General features: G+C 44.8%; 2 protein-coding genes across 2 annotated transcripts; one reads left to right on the forward strand and one right to left on the reverse strand.

Annotated features, from left to right (window-relative positions):
* Nucleotides 1-3,884: 3,884 nt before the first annotated feature.
* Nucleotides 3,885-4,964, forward strand: LOC131284476 (uncharacterized). The gene is made up of 3 exons (XM_058313336.1): nt 3,885-3,958; nt 4,148-4,204; nt 4,278-4,964. Exons 1-3 carry the CDS (start codon nt 3,885-3,887, stop codon nt 4,930-4,932), a joined length of 786 nt encoding a protein of 261 aa, XP_058169319.1. The 3' UTR covers nt 4,933-4,964.
* Nucleotides 4,965-5,018: 54 nt separating this feature from the next.
* Nucleotides 5,019-8,692, reverse strand: LOC131284477 (uncharacterized). Its single transcript, XM_058313337.1, has 5 exons — nt 8,480-8,692; nt 7,470-8,414; nt 6,125-6,427; nt 5,897-6,051; nt 5,019-5,811 (listed from the first exon to the last, which is right to left on the reverse strand). Exons 1-5 carry the CDS (start codon nt 8,690-8,692, stop codon nt 5,019-5,021), a joined length of 2,409 nt encoding a protein of 802 aa, XP_058169320.1.
* Nucleotides 8,693-11,235: the final 2,543 nt, after the last annotated feature.

Below are 11,235 nucleotides of genomic sequence, written 5' to 3' on the forward strand. Positions count from 1 at the left end.
GATTCGTGCGGTATTCGATCGAACTACCACTACCGGTTACACCGGAAGTTGATAGTGGAGGTACGATAACACGCTCCCCCTCGGAGGGAGCGAGAGGACGGCTCAAATAGCTGGTGGGAGTCGATCGAATACCTTGCGCCAGTTCAGTGCGCCACTTCATACGGAGAGTTACTATTCTGACCTGTAAAGATTTCTCAAGCCGCGCCGCCAGGAAGTCCATCGGAGGGGGCTTCTCGGCGCACTCCATGACAACGTTTATAGCCACGCTTAAAAGTCCACGCCATTATTTTTTTTTTTCTACGAACCTACGAGCTTAGGATTGGAAGAACTGACACAAGCAGAAGATGCAGGTGGAGCAAGAGAGGACTCCGCACTGGAGTACAGTAACACGATGTAAGCCAATGATTGCGGAACATTAGTAGCTCGAACCCACAAGTGTTGTTATCCCTAGTAGCGATGTGTCCCTTCATGTGATGTGAATGTGTCTGAATTGCAGCAAAACCAACCATTGTCCCTTCCCTCTCGTGCACTTGAAGGCACAACCCAAAGAAGGGTCGGGTTTTGTCAGGATGTAGGTAGGACGCTACGCCGTAACAATCACAACTAGTACCATACACTGTGTCGTCGTATCAAGGATGTCATCGTATGATCGTTTCGATGTTAAAACGGCACGTGGAAGAAGCAACGCCATAACTGTATCATATGTTTTTTGTTTTTTGAGCTTAGAATGTAAAATGCAATTCTTTGATTCTCTTTAATGGCCACTAACAATAGCAGAATCCATTTACGGACGGCGGATATGCAATAACCGTAGGAAGCTATTACACCTTTTCTTTTATTCGCCACCTCAGAGGCAAACCTTTGATTCGTGGTGAAAGTCTTCGGGAATGCTTTTTGGGCAAGAAGACGAGTTGTAAAAAAAAGGAAACGAATCAATCATTGAAACCAGAACGATAAACAAAACTCACTCTTTGGTCCTAGATCATAGGCTGATTAGGCTATACATAGACGGTAAGGTTTTGCAAACTTTTCAAACCATTACCCCCGCGGAATGCGAACGGAAACGGAACGGAGAAAAGAACACCGAACTCCAAGACGAACGGAATAAACGAACAAAATAATAATGATAATAATAATGGGTAGTCGCGCAATTACAAAAAACACTTTACTGAAAGTTACACAACGGCAAATCGGTTCGTTCGAAACTAACAAATAGCGTTACGCAATCTCACGCGGGGGGGAGGGTTAAGGATAAACAGAAACAATTTAAAACCAAACGGAAACTACGCAAACTGTATCCAAACAAACGACAAAAAAAACTGACTGGTTTAGTTTGCGAGTAGCAATGGAAATGGATATACAAAAAACAACATCGGTGCACCATTATATTGTTACAGTAATAAAATTAGTTGTAGAAGTTGGAAAGCTCAGCGAGGAAATTTTCCCCCCATAAATGGCCATCGAAGAAGACGAGAGAATGAAGATAACAAACACGCAAATGCAAACGCAAACGCAAATCGGTATAGGAATAAGGAAACGAGAAGAAGAAAAAAATGGAGAAATGGAAAATGCCTTTTTAGTACGAGAAAAACAAAAACACACAAACACATAAACATACAAAACAAAGAAGTAAACTAATAAATGCACGGTGCGCGAGATAAGGAAGGATACGACCACACAGCAGAAAAAAGGGAACGGGCAAATGTCGATCAGGATCGCAGTTTTTTATGTCAGCTAAATCTAACGAATGGTAACGGGATTGCTGAAACCAGCAAAACCATGAAATCAATAAGCTAATAAGAATTTTCTGAGCTAAACGACTTTTCCCTCCCCTCAAATCCATTGCCAGATACATACAATACTCTAGGGAAGCTGCCGGCCTGCCAAATGGTGAATGTTTAATGATTTTCAAACGAAATAATACTTTCATGGATCGCTATAAAAACCAATTACAAAACATTAAACGGACGGCGTGTAGCTAAAGGATATTTAAATGTTGATTAGTTTTGGCACAGAGAGTATTTATTAACTGATTGAACTTGTTTAATTCCTCATTTTGCCCTTAAAAACTATTTCTTTTCCTTTACAAACTTGCCACCCTTTTTCACTACCACACAATGTGTTTGTTGTTTTTCTTCGTAAGAACCCTTTTCCCGCACACTTTTAGAAAGCAAAATGGAAGCTCTACGTTCTTCTACGATAGCCGATAAGAACCGAATGATGCTTTCCGCGGGAACGATCGTCTCCTTCCTCCTAAACATAGAAACAAAAACCTGGAGCAAAACAAGCGAAAAGCCTCCACAAAATTATTCTGTACGGGTTATTTTTGTAGTCGAAATGGTCGAGAACTTAGACATGTGTAATCTCTATCTATCCTGTGTACTCAAACCGTGTATACTCCCTACTAGTGTCCGACACCGGTATTATCGATCATTTCAAGCTGTTCCGTGAGCAGCACACTACTGACGACACTTTCTTTACTTCTTCTGCAACGCGTAATAGCTTTATCTTTCGTGTGACTCGAGCTTGCATATTTTATTGTATTGAGTTCCGTGAAGATGCGAAGGATTTTCTTTTTTTCGTATTGCTTTTCCAAATTACCTTATATACACTGTACTTTCGTCTGTCCGGGTACTTTCTTTTATCTTTGACTTTTCATTTAACACCATACTCGAAATTCTGCTTCGTATTCAGCATTTATGATGGTACACGCGAGAGGAAATTAAAATTTATGTTAACCTGCATTGTTACAAAGTTATAATGAAGTAAGCTAAACTTTTATTTAAAAAATCCACAGAAAAGTATATAATTGTGTATTATAGGAATAGCAGCTAAATATATTGTCTTTTTACAAAAAGAATCGAGCTGTGTCTTTCTTGTCTATCAATGATCAAAATTTTGTTATACCAGAGACGAAAGAAATGTTGATTCCAAGTGGTAAGATAGTAAGAGACTTTTCGCGAAACACCAATGCTCAAAACACACAATTCACAGTGCTCAAAACACACTCCGAATTACTTGATTCTGGCTTCGCTGATACCAGGGGTGCAGGATCGCTCGGATATACCACTTGACGCTTAGAGATCGCTGGGAGAAACCTAATCAGATTATCCAACCATTCACTTCGATCGTAGCAAATAAGAAGTAAATATCGATAGGTTTGTGATTAATACCCGAGCTAATTTATTGCACCAGCCCGTAACTATTACAAAAAATGATCCTCCCTTATATTATTATTATCCTCAAAAACAAAAGCCTACAAAAAATAAAGCTTCTTACTGAGTCTTCTATATCTGGTAACTATTCAACTTCCGGAAACCGAAAGCGAGGAACACCTTCTCCATCATAAGGGCATAAGGGTCGAAGGACGAAATCTAACTAAACTGGCGAAAGATTTTTTATGTAATTAAAATTACTACCGGTTATTTAAAAAAATTTCCGTCTCAACCAAGATGATTAAATACTGAATATATAAAGTGTGTATATATCTTGGTCTCGACTACTCAAAACTAGTGGGGGAAAATGTGAACCTTTCGAATCAACTCCGGACTAAGATCTGAACTTCTGAATCCAAATCCTAATCTTTTCAAACCTGCACCTAGAACGTGCGAATTTTTTCTAACATTTAAAACATTTTTGCATGATTCGTCTGGTTTTGGAACAAATTTGATGGTATTATAATTTTAATTGAATTCATCAAATGAAATCGCAATCGAATCAAATCGAGTCCTAAAAGAATCAGATCTGATTCGAAACCATCGAGTCTTTGAATGATCCCGATTTTGCCAACACTAATCAAAACATTGAAACCGGCGAGGTGGTTCGGTTGCGGAATGTTTACATGATTTCATTCCATCATAAACCTTTGGAAAAAGTTGTTCACGATGAAAACGTCCGATAAAAAGAGTGCCAACAAAACCAGAAAGAATGTACTGGTTCAACCTTTAAGAATAAAATTGTAAGTATTAATTCCCAGCGTTGAAATCAATCGCTGATAATCTATCCGCCGCGAGCTGATTTTGTGTTTGTGGTGATTACAAATGCCCTATTGTATTCACTCGCTAGGCAGTGGTACGTTAACCTAGACTAGATAGATTACAAACAGTCTAGGTACTATCTAAATAGTTGATTACTTCCGTCCTTCCAGACCGAAACTATACGATGAAAGCGCCGAGCTGTACTCGTTACTGGAACCGGTGGAGAGGTAAGCACACTGCGTTCGTGATAAGAATTTACACCTTGTTTACGACGACATCCGTTTCTCAATCCGTTCTCAGGAAGTACATCGTAACCGGAACCAATAGTGTCGTTAAGCTCTTGGAAAATAGCCAAGCTGTCGCCCTTCTTATACCCAGCACGTACCATCCAAAGGAATTTGCACAAATCCTCATCAGCATGGCCCGCCAACGAAATCCATCCATCCTCGTAGCAGTAGTGTCTTGGGAAAACACATTTAAACACCCGAACCATATGATGGCACTGACCTGCCCAAACGAGGAAGTACAATCGCCCGCCCTGAATGGTTTCCTACTCCGCCTGAAGGATTTATTGCTGGAACAAGGTTGGTGTGAGGAACAGCACAACGTTTCCATGCCGGAAGCGGCAACGAGAGTAAAGAAAATCGACGAACCTATGACGGAGGAAGAGGTGAGCAAACTGTACATCTTGGAACCGGTATCGGGAAATGGCGCTGGGAAAAGAAAACGCGAGGATCCGTTCAAGTCGGCCGATTTTATTTCATTCTCCGATACCGACAAACTCATCACCATCAAGAGTAAGCCAACCAAAACCCGACCGAATCAGCAGCTGATCGATCGGAAGGCGGGCAAGAAGTCCTACATACCGCTTACAGTTAATGTGGTACAGGGTAATCCCAACCGACAGGAGCAGATGAAGACGAAGAAGAAGAAAAAGAAACTAACTTCACAATAAAACACTCTGCCCGCTGTTCTCCCTCCGGATCGAATCGAACCCCCGTTTTTCTCATTACTATGATCCAATGACCACGTCCTCCGAACCTACAACGCCCAAACACGCACATAGTCAACCAGTAGGGACGCCTCGACGCTTTCGTTCTCCTCCAGCTTCCACGTCGGCAACCAGTTGGAGCGTGCGTTCCAGAAATCACGCGCTGCCGTCGGCGAGTTATTGATCCACGGTTTGTTACCGTTCGCATTCACGGCCGGCGGGGTATCGGGGAAGTAACCGTTCGTACCACCGACGGCCAGATTCATGAGGATGTAAAACTCCTGATCGAACGGTGCCATCTTTCCGCCGGAAACCCACGGATTCGATGCATTCGGGTCGCGCTGCTGGAACTGACCTAGCTCCCAGAAGTTACCGTTCACCATGAGCACCTGCTCATCGTCCACGCTGAACTTCAGGAACTCCGGTGTCCACTCCAGCTGGTACCGATGGAAATCCTTATTGTAGCCCTGCCCGGGCGGTGTTACCTTCGACGCGGTAGCCATTTCGTACCCATTCAGGCCCGCGTAGGGACCGAAGTGAAGCGTCGAACCGGTGTGCTCCACACCGAGCTTGTCCCCGTTGATGCTGTAGTCCAGATTGCCGCGACTTTCCATCAGATCGATCTCTCCCGAAGCGGGCCATGTGCCGTACTGATTGAGCTTCGGCATAAGCCACAGTGCCGGCCACAGCCAGTCACCTGTGGGGAGTTTTGCGCGGATCTCCACCTTGCCATACTTGAAGTTGAACGAATTGACCGTTCGCACGCGGGCACTCTTGATGGGGTTGATGTAGTTCTCCGGATTTCCCTGACGTTCGCAGCCAAAGTCAGCTGGATTGGTGCAGCTGAGAATGAAAGGGTGAAAAATTGAGGAAAATGAGAAAAATATACTAATTGTCCAACAACACAATTAGAAAAGCTTCCACCTACTAATCGTAAGGGGTTCCGCCGTGAATTTTCAACAAGCCACTTGAAAGAAATCCTTCGCCAGTTTCATCAGCGAGCAGCGTTGGGCGAATGTGGAAGATTCCTTCCTTGACAAACGAATTCCGCCGACTGTTGAGGTAATATTGAAACTCCCAGTTCTACGTAAAAGAAAGTAAGGCTGGAGGTTAGTCTCTCGATTCTTACGCACTTCACCAAGCAAGGTTCACTTACACCGCCACCACCGAGCGTATGCTCGTGTTCCCATTTCTCCAGATCCAACCGATCGAAATTGTCCTCGAAGATCAGCTCACCGGGACAGTATGCACTTCGCTTCACCAGCTTCCCACTGGCCGTCGTAACCGACGCACGCTCACAATCCAACGGCCGCTCATCGTCCGGAACCGCCGGCCTTGGCTCATCGTCGTCCCCGGCGTACGCATCGATGCACACGGCAATCAGGGCCGCCGACAGTCCCACTATGATCAGCAACAGCGGGATCGTTCTACGATCGAAGAATCCCATTTTGTCACTCCACTCACTGCGTGAACCTTCCGTAAATCACGCCCACTCGTAACTGGAAACGTTGAGCCACGGGTGGGACAGTTTTTATACAGTTCCCCTGGCGTCACCGGGGCCATCGATTACGCTGTATCGGCAATCGATATCACTTTATGCTCACATCTACTGGTCATATACCCGGTTTGCTCCAGTCTAGATCGTCCCCGGTGGTCAATTCGATAGCCGAATAATCCGTATCTTATCGGGACCGATTTCACCAACCGATATCTGACGCGTCAATGGTCATTACCGTTTTTAGCGTCACGGTTGAGGCGCGTGCGATATGTACAACAACAAATAATCGGAAATTGCACATCGGGACCACCACGGTGGGATCCAAAAGTGAACAATGCATCGATGGGGTCGCTTTATTGTCGGTTCCCATGTTTTTTTCTAGCGTGTGTTAATCGCTTGCGCCGTGGATTACAAGTCTCCCTTGCCCGAAGCCGACGAGGAAAGTTAAATGTCCGATTGTGATCGATCTCACGTTATCAAAAGCATCCATTCCCACGATTTCGGTGCAAACGACATTAAGCGTTCGAAATTGAATGGTTGTTAACGAGGCTCGCGTGTCCTAGAAATTTCTATTGAGATATTTTTTTCTTATTTGAACGATAGGACAGGTCGAAAAATAAGAGTATGCTTAGAAGATCATAACAATTATCGTCTTGTGAGTGGTGAAATCACGACAGGAAGTTGGTGATAACATAATTGAACAATTTCGAAAGTGTTAGACAAAAGAGCTAACATTTACTAGTAGACAAGTGATAAGATACTGACCGCTATTTGTATAGAGTCATATCTCTAGCGCCTTATAAAACCTTTCTTTCACTATCTGATGTCCTTAGCCGATGTCCAAAGTCTTGTAGAAAGGCTGCATATATTTGTTTGGGTGCAATTTTATATTTATTTCAGCGATAACAAGCGGTACGTACTATCAATATCAACACCACGAGATATGTCCACCAACCCATCGTTATCAGTATGATAAAGCCATTCGGGTGTAGTATCAAAGGGCCCAGACGCGAACGTAATCGATCTGCAGTGAAGATTGCTTGCCCCGATTTTCGGTCATTCGCCAGATCGGAAGCCAGGAGTTGCGTGCGTTCCAGAAATCTCGGGCTGCCGTCGGTGAGTTATTCGTCCATGGTTTTCCCCGCGGGCCGTTGCTTGCCGGAGGGACATCCGGGAAGTATCCGTTCGTGCCACCGACGGCTAGATTCATGATAATGTAGAACTCCTGATCGAACGGTGCCATGCGCGTACCGTGAATCCAGGGGTTTTCCGTGCCGGGAGAGATGTTACCGAAGTTTCCACGGTTCCAGAAGCCCGTTCCGGCGTCGATTTGACGCACCAGCTGGTTGTCGACCGAGAATCGAATGTAGTCCGGTGTCCAGGTCATCTGGTAGTTGTGGAATCCCGTGTTCCAGCCCTGCCCAGCGGGAGTGTTTCTGTATGCCACGGTCGTTTCCCACCCGTTGAGGGTCGGAGATGGTCCAAAGTGTAGCGTGGAGCCGAACTGTTCCGCACCGATATTGACTCCGTTCGAAACGTACTCCAAATTACCACGTGACTCCAGCAGATCGATCTCTCCCGAAGCGGGCCACGTTCCGTAGACCTGTCGTTTGGGAAGCAACCACACGGCAGGCCACAGCCAGTCGCCGGTTGGCATGCGGGCACGGACTTCCATCGTTCCGTACTTGAAATTGAACGAGTCGACCGTCCTAACGCGAGCACTCTTGATCGGATTGATGATGTTCGTTGGGGAACCGGTGCGTTCGCAGCCCCAATTTTGAGGATTCGTGCACTGATCGGCCGGTTGGCCACCGTGGATGTTCAACGTGCCGCTGCTCAGGAACGCCTCTCCAGTGTCGTCCGAAAGCAGAGTGGGACGAATGTAGAAGATACCATTTTCACAGTAAGAGTTCGATCGATGATTCAGATACCATTGAAACTCCCAGTTCTGTGAGGCATGGACAAATTGTTTATTAGTGAGTATCTAGGTAGTAATATCGACGATGTACTTACTCCACCACCGCTGAGGGTATTCTCATGTTCCCACGTTTCGAAGTCGAGAGTGTTAAAGTTGTCCTCAAAAATCAACTCTCCCGTACAGTATGGCCCCGCTCGAGCCCTAGTGCCACTGGCAGTGGTCACAGAAACAGTACACCTTTGATTCTTCTTCTCAGCCAACGATACCGTGGCAAGTAGCACCACGCCTAATAGAGCAACTATATTCATTTCTCACCGTTCCGACACTGCTTCACTACAAGAAGAACACCAACCTCGGGCGGCGGTCAGATACTTTTTAAGCCACCGACCTCGCCTTGGAGCGATTTTATAGACCAGCCTCGAACAAGCAAAACTGTCGGCATTAATCCACCGACATTCGATATCGATCATCCTGCACGAGCGGAGGATCTTATCGATCGAACTTTGACTTTTATTGGCCCGGAGACTCCACGCGGGGGTTATGGATTTTGTGGATTAAACCGTACGAATACCGTGCTGCAATAAGTCTGGTAGAGCATTCTAGTTCCATCCACAAGGCCTCGCGTGATGGACCAGTTATCGGGTTATGTTCATTTTTCTCTTGCACGGGGGGTTATCGTTATCGGAACCAATTTTGCTTGAGTATGCACCGCGTAAATATGGTTGCTCATCAATTGGTTGCTTGATTTTTTTTACTTTGATTGAAGTAAATATCATAAATTATTGGTCATGTTAATCGTAATAGATTCTTCTTCTTCTTTTCTTTTCTGGTCCGTTCACAGTTGAGCACGTTGTGCTAACATGGCCTGGTGCCAATCCTTCTTCAGGTAGCTTGGGCCATGGCATCAGTTCTCCACCTCCGGTCGCATCAGATGTCCCGTAGGCTTTGCTCCACTTGGTCCATCCAAAGAGATTACTGAGTGAGGCCCATAGAGAAAGACCACGGTCTTATTAGCGTGCATAATATGGCACACTTCGTGCGTGGGAGAAACCATCTCCCAGGAGTCAGGAATTTGTGGAGCCCACAGTAGGCCCGATTTCCCTGAACAATGGGCCTACTTAATTGTAATAAATTATTTGGCCAAATTACTTTAATTTAAAGGAAACAATTGTACTCCTTCTATTTTCACGATGGATGCTTTCATTCTGCCATGCTAATGGTGTCCATCTTGTCTAGTTTAACCGATTAGTTCAAACCATATAGCTTCTAACGGCAATTCAACGGTTCAAATATTCAAATTGAATTGATGTGTCACCTATTGCATAACTTTCAGGCGCAAACGTGGAAAAAATGGCGACGATGCGTCGAGTAGGGGGCCTGGTAAAATCCCAAATGAAGCCCCCCCTGCCGAAATCGCTGTCGTGGCTACACCATTTGTGAACGGATGTACCTAAAAGGTATGCAATGGTCGAAACAAATGCCGTTGTGTGAACCGTTAGAATTGAATGTCTCGTTAAATGAAAGATTATGGTTATACTGGAAAGGATATACGACATGAACTCCCTCATGCATTACTTGCATGATGAAAATTCGGCTACGCAATCAACCTAGGGGTGTGGTATGAGGGGGGCCCATGGGCCCCCCTTATTTCACAAATTTATAACAAACTCCCTTTTTCGGTAGACCTAGCGCAGTCCGCTCGCTGCGCTCGCTGCGGGCGCGCCGCCGTTTCAAACTCATTTCTTCAGTCCAACTCATTGGTTTATGATGTCCATCTTGCTCAGTTTAACCGATTAGTTCAAATAATTACAGCTTCTAACGGAAAATCAACGGTTCAAATATTCAAACTGAATTGATGTGCCACCTATTGCATAACTTTCAGGCGCAAACGTGGAAAAAATCATGACGATGCGGCGACTAGGGGGCTTCATTTGGGATTTTACCGGGGGCCTCATTTGGGATTTTACCGTATACTTATATAATTGGGAAATTTAAAACGGTAAAAGAGTAAATGAGGCCCCGGCCGCCATGTTTTCGATCGTGGCTACACCTCTTGTGGACGTTTAAACTGAATGTATGCAATTGGTGATACATTAATTCGTTAAATTCAACCTACGAGTATTTGAACCGTAGTGTGTACCGTTAATTTCGGCTACGCAATCAACCTAGGGGTGCGGTATGAGGGGGGCCCACGGGCCCCCCTTATTTCTCAAAACTATAACAAACTCTCTTTTTCGGTAGACCTAGCGCAGTCCGCTCGCTTGCGGGCGCGCCGCCGTTTCCAAATCATTTCTTCGGCTAAACTCATTGTTTCATGCTGTCCATCATGTGTGGTATAGTTTACTTACTAGTAACTTAACATGTAAAAGTATATTAACCCGCATTCAACCTCCACTGCGTGATTAGTTTAAACCGTTATGGTCTTTTAAGCGAACCGTTAGCGTTCAAAAATTCGAAACGAATGCATGTGTCGCGCTTTGCATAGCTTCAGGCGCTAAATGTGAACCAGTAGGAAGAGGAGAATCTAGCCCGGGGCCTCATTTACTCTTTTACCTTTAAAACTTAAGGTATAATTAGGGACAGAAAACAAGGACAAGTAAAGTTGTGACCAGGCCTTTTTGGTAAACAAAACTAAGAACGATTGTCAAAAATCAATGGCTGCCACGACGAGGCTTTTGAGCTCACCTCTATAAGCATCCACCTTGGTCAAGCTTTATCAAAACAAACCGCCAGTCGTTCCTCGACCGGCGTTTGTGGTGGGTTTACGTGATAATTTAGCTCTGCTTAATTAAGTAAGAAATTCTACACAGTTGTCTCGAACCTTCGACAGCATTTAGCAACTTTACTGAAC

The sequence above is a fragment of the Anopheles ziemanni genome, chromosome 3 (assembly GCF_943734765.1).
Source record: "Anopheles ziemanni chromosome 3, idAnoZiCoDA_A2_x.2, whole genome shotgun sequence".
Classification (NCBI taxonomy): Eukaryota; Metazoa; Arthropoda; class Insecta; order Diptera; family Culicidae; genus Anopheles; species Anopheles ziemanni.

Excerpts from the sequence above, each read along its gene's own strand:
- LOC131284477 (XM_058313337.1), bottom strand. The coding sequence starts at position 8,692 with ATGAATATAGTTGCTCTATTAGGCGTGGTGCTACTTGCCACGGTATCG. Across the intron at positions 8,415-8,479 it reads ATACCCTCAGCGGTGGTGGA|AACTGGGAGTTTCAATGGTA; the intron begins GTAAGTACATCG and ends CATGCCTCACAG. Across the intron at positions 6,428-7,469 it reads TCGATTACGTTCGCGTCTGG|TGGAGTGACAAAATGGGATT; the intron begins GCCCTTTGATAC and ends TCACGCAGTGAG.
- LOC131284476 (XM_058313336.1), top strand. The coding sequence starts at position 3,885 with ATGAAAACGTCCGATAAAAAGAGTGCCAACAAAACCAGAAAGAATGTA. Across the intron at positions 3,959-4,147 it reads CAACCTTTAAGAATAAAATT|ACCGAAACTATACGATGAAA; the intron begins GTAAGTATTAAT and ends CCGTCCTTCCAG. Across the intron at positions 4,205-4,277 it reads TTACTGGAACCGGTGGAGAG|GAAGTACATCGTAACCGGAA; the intron begins GTAAGCACACTG and ends ATCCGTTCTCAG.